General features: G+C 38.2%; 1 protein-coding gene and 1 long non-coding RNA gene across 2 annotated transcripts in view; one reads left to right on the top strand and one right to left on the bottom strand.

The window, feature by feature from the left end:
* Positions 1–19,706, bottom strand: part of myo10 (myosin X) — a 58,998-nt gene that overhangs the window by 16,171 nt on the left and 23,121 nt on the right. The window contains exons 4-19 of the mRNA XM_067452545.1: positions 11,307–11,494; positions 8,811–8,948; positions 8,592–8,716; positions 8,181–8,194; positions 7,978–8,062; positions 6,586–6,689; positions 5,636–5,765; positions 5,386–5,504; positions 4,339–4,485; positions 4,149–4,249; positions 3,960–4,026; positions 3,105–3,197; positions 2,895–2,963; positions 2,073–2,155; positions 1,811–1,919; positions 1,503–1,583 (exon numbers count right to left, since the gene is read on the bottom strand). Coding sequence (XP_067308646.1) covers positions 1,503–1,583; positions 1,811–1,919; positions 2,073–2,155; positions 2,895–2,963; positions 3,105–3,197; positions 3,960–4,026; positions 4,149–4,249; positions 4,339–4,485; positions 5,386–5,504; positions 5,636–5,765; positions 6,586–6,689; positions 7,978–8,062; positions 8,181–8,194; positions 8,592–8,716; positions 8,811–8,948; positions 11,307–11,494 — 1,653 coding nt within the window. The remainder of the gene's footprint in view (positions 1–1,502; positions 1,584–1,810; positions 1,920–2,072; positions 2,156–2,894; positions 2,964–3,104; positions 3,198–3,959; positions 4,027–4,148; positions 4,250–4,338; positions 4,486–5,385; positions 5,505–5,635; positions 5,766–6,585; positions 6,690–7,977; positions 8,063–8,180; positions 8,195–8,591; positions 8,717–8,810; positions 8,949–11,306; positions 11,495–19,706) is intronic.
* Positions 4,332–6,523, top strand: LOC137089089 (uncharacterized). Its single transcript, XR_010907638.1, has 3 exons — positions 4,332–4,472; positions 5,397–5,523; positions 5,697–6,523. It is a non-coding gene; the product is annotated as an uncharacterized lncRNA (long non-coding RNA).

The following is a 19,706-nucleotide window of genomic DNA, read 5'->3' on the forward strand; positions in this document are numbered from 1 at the left end:
GCAGCTCTGAGTGAGTGTATGTTCACAACAAGCCAGTGATCAACTGGTCAGCTCACACACATACACACCCCCAACCTCTCCGCTTTCATTCACACACTGCTGGTTACCATGGAGATCAGACCCATGCTGGGCTAATTTGTGCTCAAGGGGGGAGGGGGTGCTGGAGGGAAATGCATTGTGGGTAAAAAAGGGTCAGAAACCACCCCAGCTGTTTACATTCAAATAAAGTGGGGGAACAGTGGAGATATATATATATATATATATATATATATATATATATATATATATATATATATATATATATATATAAAATAATAATAATAGATTTTATTTATAACGCACTTTGCATTCCAAAATATCTCAAAGTGCTACAAAGGGGAAAAAATTGCAAAAAAATTAATAACAAGTAAAAATATAGAATAATACAAACAACCAACGTACACACAGCTGAAGTGAACTTGACAGAAAGACAGAAAAATATATAGATGTCCTGTATTTTCGATATTCGTAAGTTAGTTTATTAATTCAATAATTCAATAGTTGTTTATAGTAAGCTATTTTTAGTGAAGAACATTTTAAATTGTCATCAATATTAAATATTTAGATTTACAGAAAAATTAATAGATGTCGTAAAAAAAAAAAAAAAGGATTTAAATGTTTTTTTTTTTTTAAATCTAGTCAAATTTATTTTGTGACAAAAAAAATTAAGAATTATTACATGTTTCTGTTTGATTTCGAAGTAATGTTTTTAAAATGTTACATTTTGGACAAACATGTCATACATAAGTAGCTGTAAATAATTTTGTTTATTAATTCATCATTTTAGTTTTTAACTATTATAATTCATATTCTACATTATTAATTATTAAATTATTTGTTTGCATTCTCTTTTTTTACATTTTATATATACTACATACTTGTGCCTTCTGCACAAGACAACTGCGTATTGATTTACTTCAGCATAGATTTGTTCATGCACGATCTGAAAGCGAATTAGAATGGAACAGAATTGATGTGTCCCATTAACACATTCTGCACTGACCTCAAACAACTGAACAAAGAGTTACTACAAACACAAAACACACATGTAGTCTGACATCTGCTGCAGAGTTAATAGGCAGTCTGCTGAATGGCCTCAGGTCCCATGCTGTCTGAATAGAAAAGCATGCAGAGCATGTCTCTGTGTCTCTCAAAGGAGTCCTATATCTCCACACTGAGTTTATGATGTCTAATGTCCCCCTGTCACTACTGAATGAAAACAGAGAGATATACAGCCATACACAGAATCACCATCTGATAGTGTGTGTCTAATTGGTGTTTGTTTGGAAGTGTGAGTGTGTGTGTGCGTTTTAGATGTCTGCACTTGAACTCAGTCCATAAATGTGACCCGATCCGACTGGCATTCTCAAAATTAACAAAACCACTTTAAAGTATTCTTTTATACAAACTGACACAAAGTAGAAGACATCTAATTTTCATATGTTTGTGTCTGTTTCACGTACCTTGCTGTTGTTGGGTTTAATGCAGCGGACAAAGAATGGATTGGAGTTGCTAAGGGTGGACATCAGGGAGTGCAAAGAATTCTGGGTAGACAGAAATAAATAATATTTTACAAACTGTTTAAAATGTTCTATACCAAATGCACTTAATATACTAATAAAACCTTGATGTTTGAGGTTATTAGAAGCAAAATATAAACATACAATCACTTGTTATATTTTTAAAGTGTAAGATTGAAAGATTATCTCTTTACATTCACTTACATTTAGAACTGCTGTTCTAAAGCATTATGGGAATTGAAGTTTCTTACCTTAAATTGAGAACTAACTGTAGGTCTGCGATACTTTGAGCCACACTTGACTGTGTCCTGTCCAGTCCAGGTGTTCACTCGCTCAAAGAGGTCATACACAAAATCCAACCTGAGAGAACAGGAGCATGTGAACAAATGGCCTCAGAGAGGACACACACACACACACACACACACACACACACACACACACACACACACACACACACACACACACACACACTCACACACTCACACACTCACACACTCACACACACACACACACCTGCTCTCCCTGAGTAAGTTGAGAATATCATCTCTGAAAGTGTCTCTGTTCTTCTCCAGGATTCCTCTGACATCATACACAACCTGCAGACAAATAGCAGGATGTTAACAAGAGACATGACACCTGCAATGCTGACGTTGACCAGGGTTGTTTTTTTTGTCTTCATTCTCCGGTATATACACCATAACACATGAGATGTGTGATGTACTACAGGTGAATAGTCTACCATTTTTATCTTTCTTTGTTCAAAATTATACTTGAATCTTTGCACACCATCGTATTAACAACTAGCATTTCATAACAAAATTGTTAGATTTAAAATATATAAAAAAAGATTTAAAAATAAATAAATAAACACCAAATTCATTGTATTTTACCGCGATTACCAACTTAGTGGCTGGTAACTGACAGACCATATTGTATCAAAAGTCTATTTAATAAAATATTTAAAATATTATAAAATGCTATGTATACCAATCAATAATGCTTCTTTAATGTTTTAAAAGATAAAATGCTCCCTAAAATTACACGCTATAGATTTATTAAAAAATATCTCTGCCTGTACCTATTATGAAACATGACCTATTATAGAAAATGAATTTAATACAGGAACAAAATATCACCGAAAGTACATGTGAAAGATGCTTATACTGTAGTTGCTAATTTACTTACATGTAAATTGTACAAAATAAATATATATATACAATACATATGTTTTAGAAGTTGTAGATGCAAAATACCATGGAAGTATTTCAATCCAACTAAAATAAATAAATAAATAAATAAATAATAATAATAAAAACAGTAGACAGGGTGCTGTACCTCTCCTGCGTAGTGCTTGATTCCAAACTGATGAACTGCAACACGAGGCTTAACATAGAACTGATTCCTCTAATGAGATGGAGAGAGAAATAGATTAGGGATCAAAATTATCATATTATGGATGATTAGTATGCCCAATATTCTTATCAGTGGTTTTGCCCTAGTAAACCTGCTGCCCTTCAGAAAAATGAGTGTGTGTGTGTGACGTACAGAATGCTGGCTATGGAGTTTCTCCAGCAATGTGCCATCAGTTCCTTTAGGAAAATGACTCTCCTCATTCACAAGAGCAAGCAAACCCAATTTCTGCAAAGAAAACACATACACAGACAGACTCAGATCTAGAACACCAGAATGTAGACAGTGCTTACGTACACACTTTACACCCAGCCTTAGTGCTAAATTCCGATATATTGCTCAGATCAGAATTTTTTTTTTGTATAGCTATTCACATTGCTGTTTTAAATGTGGCCAATATCATGGTCCTGAACGGACCTGCATGGACAAAAGAATAATAAAAAGACGTCACGCAGCACGCTGTCATATGGAAGTAAGCACAGAGAACATTAAAGTGATTATGCGTTTATTTATAGTCTGATCTGCCTCTGAAGCCAGCGAATTTATGCACAGGCAATATAAAAAAAACAAAGACAAGGATGCGGATGCGGATGCGGATGCGGATGCGGATGCGGATGCGGAAAAAGACAGCAGAGCTTTTATGGTACGAGCCCTCATGTTTTGCTTGTTTATAGAGCTGTCACTCTAATACTTTAGTTACACATCACTGACCTTCCACTGACTACTTTTCTTGATAACTTTGAGCATATAAACTCTTCAAAGCGACTCCCATGAGCACAGAATTGTGATGAATGTTGATCTACAGTGAAGTAAAAGTCGCATGAACCGAAAAGATCAGATTCCATGTGGTTTGGGCCAGTCACACTGTCATTAGAAAAAAGATCTGACTCAGATGTGAGCAAAAAAAATCGGATACGGGCCACATCTGCCTGCAGTCTGAACGTAGCCAGTGTTTTAAGTTTGTTCGTAGTTCAGTGTTTGTGTTTTTACCTTTTCTATGAGATCAAGGCACTCTCCATTGTCCATCCAGTTGACATCATCCCAGACCAGCCCTTCTCTATGAACACAAAAACAAAGAAAGTATTAAAATGGTAGAGAACTAAACATTAACCTGTGCGTTGGTTGATTTTGAACTGTGTTTTGGTGCTGGTGAGTGTGTTTGTATTTGTAATGACTCACTTGTTGTACTCAAGCTGTTCTAAAGAGAAAATGTGCTTGTTGAAATACTCCTGTAGCTTCTCATTTGCATAGTTAATGTTGAACTGCTCAAACCGGTTCACCTGAGGGGGAGAATGGAAATAACATTAGTAATGACCAGTTTGACCAGTGGGTAAAAACTCTGTCTGAAACTAGTCAGCATGACTGTCACCTCGAAGTTCTCGAACCCGAAGATGTCCAGGATACCGATGGATCTGAAGTCTTCACTGCCATTGATACGGTTGTTCAATTTACGAAGGATCCAAGTGAAGCACTGAGAGTAGAGAGCCATCGCCATAGAGTCCCGTGAGTCCACCGCCTGATACACACACACACACACACACGTATATGCGTGTTGTAATTCTGACTACAAAAGGGTATTTGAGTCTTTAAACATAACTAATTCATGTTTGAAACTGAATAATCATTTTTTTATCACATATCTCACATAAATTCTTTCTTCCTTTTCTGCTTTTAAGCCATTTGTATTAAAAACCTGAAAAAGTATTTCAGTGTTCTTCTAAAAAAAAAAATGTTCCAGAGGCTTTCTTTATGCATTGGATTTCTTTATTTAAAGACTAAATTATTTATTAAAGGATTTTTATATTTATTTATTTAATATACATTCATATTTCAATATTGAATTGCACAATTAAAAATGCTGTACCGCTTTTATTGTGTTTTTACTGTCATTTTTAAAAGTAGACTACTACATAATATAAATCCCTTTATCACATCCAAATACTTTTCAATTCAGTGAAAAGTATTTGAAAATACTGTGTTACAAAGTCAAATTGTAATGTTTGATGGTAAACAAACTTTAAACCTGTATCTACAGTAATAAAAGGGTAAGAAGACGGTGAAATGTTTATTAAAGGATTGCAGTTACATGTGAAGTCCTCTAGAGGGAGAGAGAGTTTCTGGACCTGTTTTTTGTGGCTACAGAAGTATTCTGCTGAAATCTATATTGTGTTTTTAGGTATGACTTGATTGTTCATACAGGATGATTTTTATTTTACAATAATGTTACATATATATACAGTGAGGAAAATAAGTATTTGAACACCCCGCTATTTTGCAAGTTCTCCCACTTGGAAATCATTGAGGGGTCTGATATTGTCATTGTGATATGGGTCTGGCTTGTCAGGCTATGATTTTACATTACAATTTAACCGTGTAAACAAACCTTTGTTTAGTGAGTGTGTAACACCCCTATTACCTGCTCTACAGTCAGGGGTGTGCAGATCTCTTCTCCTCTGAGGATCATGGATCTGTGGGTCAAAACTTCAGCCAGCTGGGCACAATCCAACCCCAGAAGATCTGCAGCTTTACTGAGAGCTACACACACACACAGATGGTATGGATATAAATGTAATGCAATTATAAGTACAGTAATGTCAAATAACAAAATCTCATTAATTCGACAATCAAGACAGAAGAGAAACAGAAGAGAGCAGAGAAGTGATTACCTGCTTTAGAGCAGACTTGTGCTCCACCTGCTGTTAAAAACTCAATGTTTCCCACATGCAGGATTCCCGACAGGAGCCTCAACACCTCCTTGATGTTCTCTTCTCCAAACTGCATTGTCCTCAGAGCATTCTAGCACAAAAGACACAGTCAACCAACATTAAACATAACAGAACCATATATTTTACACACTATCTTTCACAAGTTTGGGGACAGAAATGTAAAAAGAAAAATAAAGAAATAATAAGGATGCATTAAATTGATCAAAAGTGACAGAAAATATATAATACATAAAAAATTAAATAATGCCTAAAATAAACGCTGCTCTTTTGCACTTTCTATTCACCAAAGGATCCTGAAAAAAGTTATCACCGTTTCCATAAAAATATTAAGCATGACAAATGTATAATAATAAGAAATGGTTTGCACCAAATCAGCATATTAGAACAATTTCTGAAAGATCATGTGACACTGAAGACGTAATGATGCTGAAAATCAGCGTTCACATCACATGAATAAATTACATTTTAAAATATATTAAAATAGAAAATAGTTATTGTAAATTGAAATATTTCACAATTGTACTGTATTTTTGACCAAATAAATGCAGCCTTGGCGAGACTGAGACAAACACATATAAAACAATCAGACCAAAACTGTTATAGACTGAATATATAATATTAATTAACGTTGCAATTGCGCTCTAAAATGTTTTAAATAATTTTTAAACAATACAGTATAATTACAAATATCAAAAAAACAATATGTGTGCTTATGCAGAACTGCAGTAGGTTGTTGCTGCTGTACAGCAGTGGAGTGTGTGTGTGTGTGTGTGTGTGTGTGTGTGTGTGTGTGTGTGTGTGTGTGTGTGTGTGTGTGTGTGTGTGTGTGTGTGTACATGTACTGTACAGTAGTCATTCATTGATGTGTTGTCATGTTGTGACTGTCTCACCAGCACTTCCTGAAAAGTCTCGGTGTCATTAATGGCTTTGTCCTTCACACATCCTGACTGACCCAGATAATGAAAGCCCTCCGGAGGGGAGAGGGAGAACGACTCTGTGAGAAAATGAGTGAGAGCGATAAACAGATCTTAAACAAACTGATACTGTGTCGCAAACAGCACTGATTCACTGTGATAGTATGACCTTCTGACGCCTTAGTCTCATTTGACAGTGACAGCAGCAGATGGTACACCCTGGCATAAAGTGAAATACATCCCATATATATATATATATTTTGCTTATGAATATTGAAGGCAAAAGATTTAATTTGAACAATTCTATATTTCCATCATCTAAAGTTAAAATAGAGGGAAAATCTTTATCGTTTTTTATCAGATAGGCAGCAAAAATCTCTGTTTTGTGTGACTGAAATCTGTTTAGTTGTGGTCTTAAAATGTGGTCTGAATGAAAATGAAAAAGTGTCTTTTTCATTTTCATTGAAAATGAAAGCACAGTAGTGTCTACCACTTACTAAATGTATTCATTTACACTCAGACGTGTCTCTCATTAGTGAATATCAAATGAGTGAAGGCTGATGCAAACAATGTTTGAGATGATCCAACCAGTGTAGATACATCAGATATTGTCTATATTAGTCTGAACAAATGGATATGATTCTATCCATTACAAAATTAAAATTTGGATTTCAAAAGCAAATCATATTTATTTGCAATGCTAAAAAGGTTATTATCTAAAAAAGTTATCTTAAAAAAATATAAAAACTAAAACCATAAAAAATCCTTTAAATAACCTTTAAATAAAAGTTAACTGAAATAAAATAAAATATAAAAAAATAAACATTTTATTTCAGCTAGTTACTAAGGCAGCATTTCTCATTTTAATTTAGTCTAACTTTGATGTACTAAAATAATTAAAACTAAAACTGAAATAAAAATTAATAAAAACATATCGCCATACAAATAAATCACAAAAAAACTAAATGAAAAAAAATGAAATATAGAAATAAAAATATAAAATATAAAAAACTTTCTACTAAAACTTATTTCTCCTAGTAAAATAAACTGAAATGAAAATTAATAAATACATGTAGACATATTTATAATAAAAATGACAAAAACATTTAAAAAATTGAAATATATAGAAATAACAACAAATTCTGAATATGAATAAAAACTATAATATCTCAATGATACTAGAATAACAATGGTGTTAACAAAGCATATATTCATCCGTTCCCAGATATACATGTTTTTGCAGTCATCACCCTTCAAAATGAAAGCACTTTGAAGGGCGACGGGTCTTCAGTCTCCAACTCAAGTTTTAAAAAGAGGCCTCAAACAGAAATCTGTGGACAATGTAGACACTGGACAGCCCAGACTCACCCTTCTGTTCTGCACTGGTTCCAGACAGCAGAGCGTAGAATATGTGATAATTTCTTTCACCGGGATTTTGACGCACAACTCGATTCTGACAGAATTACACACAGACAATAAGAGTCCCACAAAGACATGATCAGTGACCCACATAAATGACCGCATTAACAAAATCATACATGCAAAAGTTTCATGACTGTTAAAAAACTCACCTTTTCTAAAAGGTCTGTGAGTTGAAAATAAAAAGTCAAGGCAAATGCAAAGAGAGACATTATGACAGCATTACCATCTATGTAAATGACCACATTTTCTTTTATGGCATATCTTGATATTACATGCCACCTCAGATCGCTGCATGCTTTGGCTAAAATAGCCTAGAATGTTTTTTCTGCCTTTTTGAATCCTGTTGCTGTTGGGCATCAAGTGTGAATGTGTGATGGTGTTGTCAGAAAAGTTACAGCATGTGTGAGTTTCAGTGGCTAAACGGGGTTACATATCACCGACTATCAGACAAATAATAATTTAAATTGATAGCCAGGAGACTGTAACTCTTACCACAGTACAGGTGAATGACTAAAGCTACAGAGTTGAACTAACAGCTGCCAATAACGCACAGAGGATACAGTCTGTGATTCTCCCTCCCTGGATGTTTCCAAGCTGGCTGAAATGAAGCTGGATGAATTTTCCAAAGCGACTTGAGTTGTTGTTATGAACAGTTTTAGCATTTCCGAACGCCTCCATTATTGGACTACAGAGACAGAGAGACAGATAAATTAATCCACATGAGTGCTGCGCACACTGTGCAAAATGTGCGTTCTGTATTAATGAATATGTGTATGTACCTGCTCTCCAGAATTGCCTCCTCTACATGTGATGATGCCGTCTTTGTAGTTGAGAGCGCCACACTTTGCTGACTCATTTCAGATAGAAAACGCATTATCATCTTTGTGCTCTCAGTTTTTCCTGCTCCACTCTCCCCACTGACACACAAACACACATACAGAAAATGTCAGCGCTGAGGGATGAATATGAATATTAGCCGAAAAGAGTTGTAATGAGCTGATGAGGCCAGCAGAGGGCAGTTACATTATGGGTCTCATTTCAAGATTCTCTTTCAAGATTCAAGAAGCTTTACTAGCTCAATAAAAGGTTAACACATTGTTCAAGCACGAATAAAACTTAAAAAAAAGAATTAAATTGCATTAAATTAAGTAACAGTAAAGACTTTTACATTGTTACAAAATATTATATTTCAAATAAATCCTGTTCTTTTGAATATTCAATTAAAAGATAAATATTCCAAAATATTACAATTTTAACTGCATTTTCAATCAAATAAATGCAGTCGTGGTGAGCATAAGAGACTTATTTCAAAAACGTTAAAAAGCTAACCGACCCCAAACATTTGAATAGTACGGTAGTGTATATATAGCATAGTCCACAAATTAGATACAACTCTTAAACAAAAATGTATTTCAGCAAACAGTCTGTGAAAGAAGGTGCTTGTCAACCTCAGGTGGTCAAAATACTGTAAATGATTTGTGTCATTTTGCTTCAAATTTGCCTTAAAAACTTTAAATAAACATCAAATGAATATCATAAAATGAATATACAAAGGCAAAATCTATGTAGTGGGACAGGTCAAAATAACCTTTTTAAGGGGGCGTGAAATGCTGTTTCATGCATTTCAAAATGAGTTTTTTACACTGTTAAAGACTTCAATTCCCAAACATGGACAAAGCTTCAAAAAATAAGTACTTCAGTGCCAAAAGTACTCCTTCCGGTTTCTCATAAGTTTTCGAAAGTTTTTTTTTTTAGAGCGTGGGTCTACATTGACGTCAGCAATGGCGGAATGTCCTTGTACGGACCGTATCGGCTCTCATCCCGGAAGGGGGCACACGCGACTAGAGTGAGAGAGCAAACGCTTTAAGAAGACGCCTGCTGCACTGCAGACACAGGGAACGTGACGTGTAAAACCGTTCTGCTTGCTACTGCTAACATTAAATCGCATACAATAGTCCATACACCAAATTATGTCCTCATAAACCACGAGTAAACGCACACAAATGTTATAAAACTCGCGCATGACAAGCCGCTAAGCAAGTATATACGATACTTTAAAGTACATTCCATTGAGACGTCCTGCTGTAGTCGTTGTTGCTGCTTCTTCTGCCAGACAGAAGCCTCAATTTCAGCCTCTAGATCTGATTAGGGATTATATTTGTATGGCTAAATCTGATTGATCTCCATGGTTTATTTAGGATTAAGTTTTTTGTCCGAGTTTAAGGACGTCACAGATTTCAGACGCTTTCAACGCAATAGCTGCTCGTGCTCGTCATTCTTCAGCTCCGCCCACACAATATGCCTCCAGCCGCTTCTTTTTTTACGGAAAGACTTTGTACATCTTTCTTTTATAAAAAATAATAAAACTAAAAACTTTTCTGAGATATGAAGGATGCAACACTACTCTATAGGCACTTAAGATTGACATGAAATTGAGTGTTTCAACCCCTCCTTCAAATACTTTTCATGCTAGGTTAATTTTACAGCTATATATTTAAATGTATCTTACATATAGAATACAAAAAGGGATTTGTGCCTTAAATACCATGGGACAGTAATATGGAAAGTGACACATTTATACACAAACAAGTAAAAGTATCATTGCGAAATGATGTTCATAAATGTAAAAATATTTTATGTCTGTGCAAAGCTTTGTTTTTATGTCCTACTCATTGCCCTTTTCATACGACAAGACTTGTTTGCACTCCCTGTGGTTTCATCCAGCAGGTCTGGGAGTTTGCAGGTATTAAATTTCCATTGCGATTCTTTGTTGTGGTTTGCAAAAATGGCAAAGGAAAGCGTTCTGGAATTGTGTGCAGTTAAAGCATGAGTGTAAGAAGTATACTTCAATTTCTGTGCAGTAAGAGCAAAGCCTGTCTTCTTGTGGTAACCCTATCGGCGTCCTCATGTTTGCTGAGTCTGTACATGCTCAGGCCTTTTTGGCAATGGCCGTCAGGTGTTCTTCTAATTTGTATTCTCTATGCCGGCTCTCGCTAAAGCTGTTGAGAGGTCTGTAGCGTTGAGAACAACACAGCAGTCTGCCACCTTTAACCTCTGGATGCTTGTGTAATGAGTGCTGTCAGGCAGCCATGAGTTTGACCTCACACCGTAGTGAGAGGTCAGAGGTGAGGTTTAAGGTCATGGTGGAAAAATTTAAGGTCAGACTGTCTGAAAAGTAAATTAAAATGGGAACGCACACAATAAAACTCATTTCAGAGCGTTCAAAAGCAGGCTTGCTGAAACCACGGGTTTGTGAAATGCATACAGAAACACACCTGATGAGCACACACTGGTTGTTGGAGCGCTTCCACATCGATCTGTAGCACTCGTTTGCAATGGCGTAGATGTGAGGAGGAATTTCACCCAGGTGATGTCGACTGTATCGTTCAACAGCTGTGCCGTCATACAACCCTGACAGACTCTGATAAGGGTTTACTGCTGCTAAAATAGAGCCGATGTACGTCTGCAAACAGAGAGAAGAATGGAGAGACAGACAGAGGATGAGGAAAATAGAAACTTAAGTGAACAACCACATTTTATTAACACACCCTACATGTGTCTGTGTTTTTGGTGTCTACTGACCAACTTTTCTAACCACATGATGCAAATAGATTGGATTGGCCGTTGAGATATTTTGATTTGAATACCAAATAAGTGCAAATTGGCACCTAAACGGTCAAATGTTCAGGTGAGTTTTTGGACTTGTGATGCACTCCTATTATCATATCATATGTATTATCATATATTCATGTACTGTATCACTGAAGATGAAATTTGCATTTATATGATATAAAACCAGATTTAATATACACTATATTGCCAAAAGTATTGGGACACCCCTCCATGGAATGGGTTTTCATGGCCGAGCAGCTGCATCCAATCCTTACATCACCAAGTGCAGTGCAAAGAGTCAGATGCAGTGGTGTAAAGCACAACGACACTGGACTCTAGAGCAGTGGAGACAAGTTCACTGGAGTGACGAGTCACGCTTCTCTGTCTGGCAATAAGATGGACGAGTCTGGGTTTGGTGATTGCCAGGAGAATGGCTCTTGCCTGGCTGCATTGTGCCAAGTGTAAAGTTTGATTTGTTCTTCAGGGATTGGGCTTGGCACCTTAGTTCCAGTGAAAGGAATACCAAGACATTTTGGACAATTTCATGTTCCCAACATTGTGGGAACAGTTTGGAGGTGGCCCCTTTCTGTTCAACCATGAATGTGCACCAGTGCACAAAGCAAGGTCCATAAAGACATGGATGAGCGAGTCTGGTGTGGAGGAACCTGACTGGCCTGCAAAGAGTCCTGACCTCATACCGATAGAACACCTTTGGGATGAATTAGAGCGGAGACTTGCGAACCAGACCTTCTCATTCAACATCAGTGCCTGACCTTACAAATGCGCTTCTAGAAGAATGGTCTAAAATTCCCATAAGCACACTCTTAAACCTTGTGGGAAGCCTTCGCGGAAGAGATGAAGCTGTTATAGCTGCAAAGGGTGGACCAACTCCATATTAAACCCTACGGATTAAGAACGGGATGTCATTAAAGTTCATGTGCATGTTAAGACAAATGCCCAAAACTTTTGGCAATATAGTGTACATATTGCATTAAATTTAAATCTATATTTTCAACTCGCTTCAAAGAGATCCAAAGAATGAACATTCTGTTACTGACCCTCATGTTGTTCCAAACCTGTATTAATTTCTTCAGTGTAACACATGAACATATTTTGAAAAATGTCTTTTTGTCCAAATAATAAAAAATCAGTGGGATCCAATGTTGTTTTGTACCTCAATGGCTTTCATTTCATTGATAAAAATAGTTGGAACAATCTTCAGAATATATTATTTTGTGTTTTGCTGAAGAAAAAAAGATTAAATACTTATTAAGGCTGGAACATCTGTAGCTGTTTCCTGCTAATGTGTCTCTACTGAAAGCAATGTTTGTCAAAATCAAATTTTTCCCACAGAATCTACAAAGGATGACACATTAAATGAACTTTGCATGTCACATTTATGAGGTTTGTTCAGTCAAATCAGCAACATAAATTTACACAGTAGGTTTTATAGTAATATTTTCAGACTGTAATTCAGCAAGAGGCAAATGAAAAACAGGTACAGTATAGTAGAAAGTTTTATGCAGACGTTAAGCTGTCAGTATGTAGAGCTCAGAAGAGGGAAAGCCTCATTGAGACACAGGTGTTATCTGTTTGTTCTGAATGGGCTGGCGGGATTCCCTTCTCTTTTCTAGTACAGGACAGAAGTAAATCTTGATCATTTTAAAAACAGACACATTGGTGTCTCAGAATATGGGTGACAGAATACATGCTTGCAATGCAATACTATTAAGCTGCTAAAAACAAATACTGATTTTTTTGAAGTAGTCTGTAAAACGGTAGAAGAACAATGTGTTTTTTTCCAACAGTAGGTTAGTTTATTTACTGGCATCCAGTTATAATCTTGGAAGCAAAGTTGTTTTTTTTTTACCTTTAAAATAACCACAAAATGAAAAAGGACCATTCTTTTTTTGTCATTGTAATATTGCAGTGTTTAATATAAATAATATATCCAAGGTACATATTTTTAAATGTGTCTTCCAGCAACTAGTCACTGACATGAAATTAGCAATTAGCAATGAACTATCCAAAAATCCAATCACTTTCCATTGGATAAAAAAAATCAAGTCGGGTTAACATTTTTTTCTATTTTCAAGAAGCCATTTAGCTCAGATATGTTATTGATATCCTCAGTCACAATAATGAACAAAAGACAAAAGATATTTTAAAAAATATATTTTGGTGGTCAAAATTATGTGGAAAATCCCATATATTACTTCTTGTTCATGTATTTTGTCCCATTGGAAACATTGTAAATCAAGTCAAGCAAACTGCATTGTTGGATACAGTCTTCATAAAACAGCTGTGTACGCTGCTATACATATTGCCTACTACTATGTCAAAAATAGCATGTTGTGTGCCTATCTGAATATTTCTTGGTTGGTAAGTCTGGCATCACGGTTTCCACGTCCAAATGCAGACCCCAAAAGCAAATGACAAACAGTGCTAATACACACATGTACTGTAGGATTACCACAAAAAAAATCACAATCGTAACCTTGATATCCATACCAAAATCTCAATTGGACACACAGTACTGGACACACAGTAATTCATCTTTTCTGAATAGTCATGCAAAAGAGCCCAGAGACTCTTTTGGGGTCCACTTTAATTTTTTTAAAAGCTTCTTTTAAATGTGTGCTATAAATAAACGGTAACATAAATGACTATTGAGTACTCTCACTTTAAAAAGCACTAGAGGCTTGGACCCTGAAAAGGTATTTTATTTACTTTATTTAAGTACTTTATTTTACAGTGTCCTTGTTATATACGTTACACGTACTTACCATATTAATATCAATAAATGATGCATAATCACATGCAACTAAGTAACTCCCAAACAAAACCTAATCCTACCATAACCCTATAACAAGTACATGTAGTTACTTGATATTACTCAGTACTTAAATATATAATTAAACTGTAACAATGACACCTTAAAATAAAGTGTAACCCAGAATTGAATATATCATGACTAAACAAGTGGATAGCCATAGACTTCCTGAATGAGGCTTTCACACTGGTAGTTTAGTTTAAAACAGATCACGGTTTGCATGAAAAATTGGTAATGTGAAAACGGTAATGCAAACCCTGGAATGCACCGTGATACCATACCTAATACTAGCTGTAGAAGGTGGTCTGAATTCGGTTGCAATGGTACTGTGGTGCACTTCACACCAATGTGAATGCAACTTGGACTCGTGTCCGCACTCGGGTACCAAAAGTAACCTGTGCATGCATTTTAGCCGATGACAACGTAATTAGTTCAATAAAACATATATAAGGGATGACAGTGGTGATGATTTAACTTGGACAAATGAATGGATCGCAATCCACTGTCTCCTCAAAATAGTCAGTCTGCAAGCAGCAGCAAGCCACCTTCATGCAACACGCATATAATACACCCAAGTGTTCTTCACTCTGCTGTTTAGCACCAAATTAATAATTTAAAAAAAACAATATTTTGACACCTGTTCTGTTTTCTATCATGCACTGTGCAAGTTTGTGATGATGTAAGATGAACGCAATACACCAGAGATCGACAGAATTAAGTGAGTCTGAAACCAGACAGACTGACTCTACAGAGGGAACATTCAGACTTGGATTTGGGGCGCAGCAAATGTGCCCAGTGTGAAACCCCCTTTAGACAATGCTGAATTTGGAAAAGCATCCTACTCTCACCGTTTCAACTATATAAAGATATGGCAGAAATAGTAAGAGTGATATGGTAGTATGCTATATTGAACTCAGCCAAAGTGTGACATACTACCCCAGTGAAATCTCTCAGATGCCCCCGAGAGGGTTTAATCTCCACAAGTGCTACCTCAGAAATGCAATGAAGGTCTACAGCAGCCATGTCCTTCCCACAACCTCCCCCGGGTGTGTCTGCGAATGAGTGTAACAGCTCACGGAGGGGTTTAATTGGGCGTGAATGACATCTCTCTGAGTTTGCATTGCTGTTTTTGTTGGGCTAAGTCCAATGGTGCTACTAATATATTTAATGGAATAATTCACCCCAAAATAAAAATTCTGTTCATCATTTGCTCACCCTTAAGTTGTTCCAAACCTATATGAATTCTGCTGGACACAAAAGAAGATATTTTGAAGAATGTTGATGACAGTTGATGGGCCCCATTGATTTATAGGTCCGGTTTCACAGACGGGGCTTAAATTAAGTCAGGATTAGGCCTTAGTTCAATTAGGATATTAAAGCAACTTTTAAAAATGTGCCTTAGAAAAAAAACATTACTGGTGATTTTCAGACAAAACAAATGCTACTGACATATTTTAGGATTTGTCAGTGCAAGTTGATTTCAGTTAAAACTGCTCAAACATTAATTTTATTCTGGGTCTATCTTAAACCCTGTCTGTGAAACCAGGGGTTAGTGTTTTTCCCATACTATAGAAGTCAAAGGGGTCCATCAACTGTTTGGTTACACTTATTCTTCAATGTATGTCATTTTGTATTTAACAGAATTCATATAGGTTTGGAACAACTTGAGGGTGAGTAAATAATGTCAGAATTGTAATTCGACATGCACAGACAGAAGCAAACATGAGATTGCAGTCTAGAGACAGCTGAGAGTGACTGCTATGCGTACTGATGCATAATAAACTCACACATTACACACACACACACACCCTCTCAATGTTAAAAATGAGTGTGTAGGGTGAGAGTTGAAACATGATCCGGCCCAACTGAAGCACAACTATTTCCTGCTACATGCTTGCACTACAAGAAAAAAAAATTAAAGCAATAAAATGAAAAGGAGGTAAACCTCACATGCAAAAGACATTTTCTGGATCACCAGCCCCCTTGTGTGTGTGTGTATGTGTGTTTGATGTGGGAAGCTGCTCTAGCATTTTCTGTCCAAATGTAAGGCAAAAAAAAGTCCACAGCTGTTTATAATCAGAGTGAGAGCGAGAGAGAAACGTCTTTGTGTTTTAAATGCTGTGGAATCGGATCTCAGCGAGACACACACATTCCAGAAGACGACATACACACACATGCTCAACCAGACGCTGTTATTTTCATCATGACATGTATGTTTTTATTGGCAAGGAGAATGCTACAGCTTATTTGTGCTAAATCTAATAGTTTTAACCGTGGTGGTAATAAATAAACAAACTGTTCTGTGATTTTATTATACATTTTTATTATAATATAGAATTTGAAGAAGAAATAGACAGAAGTTTTACAGACCACCAAAAACAAACCACACACACCACACACAAATAACACCCTAATTCGTTGTGATTGCTCCCATATGTCACCAATTAGCCAATCAGTTTAGCAGACCTGTGGCGGCTGCCCTAATTAGCACATCAATTCATTACATTTACAAACCTGGATGGCTTGAGATAGTTTTTAACTAAAAATGAAAACAATTTATGAATTTTTGGCCATTCATTTACACAACAAGTGTTTTAGTGACCTGAAAAAGCAAACTTATGAAAAAAGGTTTCAAAGTGTAAGTTTTTGAAAATGATACTGTTAATGTCTCCATGCTAACTACAAAATATTGATAACCATAAACGTTTATGTTAGATGCACTAAAACTGTCAAAATGTTGATGAATGCATTGGTTAATTAAAAATGTAATTGTGACACGGTTTTGCTTGAAATTAAACTGATAATTGAACATATTAAAGGTATTTACATTACCTTACATGTTATTCGGTTATTACACAATGGGTGTAAGAAGATGTATGTCACTAAAGTGGAGTCTGTGTGTGTGTTTGTGTGAGTGAGAAAGAGAGAGAGAGAAAGAAATCAATGTGGAAGGTTTTGGTAATGTCGAAAGAGGAGGTGTGTATTTTCTCATGACGAGTGAGTAACGTCTCAGGTTACGTATGTAACCCTAGTTCCCTGAGGGAACGAGACGCTGCGTCGAAACGCTGTGAGAACGTCTCAGGTTACGTATGTAACCCTAGTTCCCTGAGGGAACGAGACGCTGCGTCGAAACGCTGTGAGAACGCCTCTGCGTTAATGCGTCGTGAAGCGCCTGTAGAACCATTCCATCGGAAAAAGATCGATCGTCGCCGACGTGATGACGTCGCCGACGTGATGACGTCATCAACCGGAGACTATAAAAGGTCCGCGAACACAAACAGGAACTAGCTTCTGATAAAGCCTGAAGTAAGTGATCACGGACACGCCGGGAGTATGGCAGAGCGACGCAGCGTCTCGTTCCCTCAGGGAACTAGGGTTACATACGTAACCTGAGACGTTCCCTTTCGGGGAACTCGAGCTGCGTCGAAACGCTGTGAGAACGCTTATACCCACATCGCCATAGGACCAAGTGTCTCGTATGTGTGAAGCCGAAGCGCACACGGTTACGAGAGTACCTGTGCCCCAACTGTAGATGCCAGGTCTAGTTCATAGAACCTGACAAAAGTTAAAGGAGACGACCATCCGGCCGCGTTTACAAATATCGTGGAGGGACGCCCCCGACAAAAGTGCTTAAGAAGCAGCCATACCCCTGGTTGAATGCGTCCGGACAGCCAGTGGAGACTGCTGCCCGGCCGCCTCATAAGCAAGTGAGATGGCCTCGACCACTCACTTGCTCATCCTCTGCTTAGATACTGGGGCCCCTTCTTAGGGGGCCCGAAACAGACAAACAGCTGATCAGTTTTCCTCCACAGGGCAGCTCTGTGGACATAGTATCTAGTGCTCTAACAGGGCACAGCAGATTAAACTTCCTGGTCTGACGTCGTGAAAGGAGGAGGACAGAATGCTTGAAGAGTAATGGGGCCCCGTGGGCTCGTAGGAACCTTGGGGACATAACCCGGCCTGGGATGAGAAATCCCCGGCGCAAACTCTAGACATGAGGGCCCTACAGACAGGGACTGAATATCTCTTATTCTTTTGAGAGATGAAATAGCCAAAAGGAATATAGTCCTGAGGTGAGGAACTTATCCGACACCTCCTACAAGGGTTCAAACGGAGGCTCGGACAAGCCCCGCAAAACACAGGCTAAGTCCCATGCTGGGACCCTCGAGTGCATAACAGGCCTCAACCTTAAAGTGCCACGGAGGAAACGTGTAATCAGAGGGTGTCTTCCCAAGACACTCCACCCAAAAGGGACGTGGACGGCACCCAAGGCCGCCACGTACGCCTCTATTGTGGAGGGGGTCAACCCTGCCGAGAACCTTGCCTGCAGAAACTCCAGCACTGTACCAACCGGGCAGTTAACTGGGTCCCACTGGCGTTCTCTGCACCATGCTGAGAAAAGTTTCCCTTTCAGAGCGTACAGTTTCCTCGTGGACGGAGCTCTGGAGTGAAGGATGGTCTCTACGACCTTGGCCGAGAGACCTTCCTCTATGAGCCTAGCCCCCTCAGAGGCCAGGCCCACAGTTTCCACATCTCTGGGCGTGGGTGCAGGAATCTCCCGCCCGCCTGAGAGAGTAGATCCCTCCTGGTCGGAATCTCCATCGGAGAGCCTTCCAGGAAAGATATCAGGTCCGAAAACCATACTCGGGTCGGCCAGTACGGAGCCACTAGGAGTACCTGGGCCCCGTCCCGGCGTACCCTCTCCAGAACTCCTGGAAGCAAGACAATCGGGGGGAAGGCGTACAGAGGTAGCCTCGGCCACCCCTGTACCATGGCATCCAACCCCAGCGGGGCTGGATGGGTCAGAGAAACCACTGCGGGCAGTGAGAACTCTGCGCCGAAGCAAATAGCTCCCATATACCTTCCATAGGAGCTCCACCACTTCTGGGTGGAGTCTCCATTCCCCGGGCCTCAGCCCCTGCCTCGACAGGCTGTCTGCTTCCTGATTCAGGACCCCCGGGATATATACTGCTCTGACTGACAGCAATTTCCCTTGGGCCCACAGGAGGATCCGATGTGCCAATTGTCCAACGGACGGGACCTCAGACCCCCCTGGTGATTTATATAGACGACCACCGATGTGTTGTCTGCACATGGTGGCCCCTTGAGGTCGGGCAGGAACTGTTTCAATGCAAGAAACACTGCGAGCATCTCTAGCCGATTTACGTGCCAGTGCCGCTGATGTTCCTGCCATAGACCCTGGGATGAGCGACCACTCATGGTCGCCCCC

The sequence above is a fragment of the Pseudorasbora parva genome, chromosome 9 (genome assembly GCF_024679245.1).
Source record: "Pseudorasbora parva isolate DD20220531a chromosome 9, ASM2467924v1, whole genome shotgun sequence".
Taxonomy (NCBI): domain Eukaryota; kingdom Metazoa; phylum Chordata; class Actinopteri; order Cypriniformes; family Gobionidae; genus Pseudorasbora; species Pseudorasbora parva.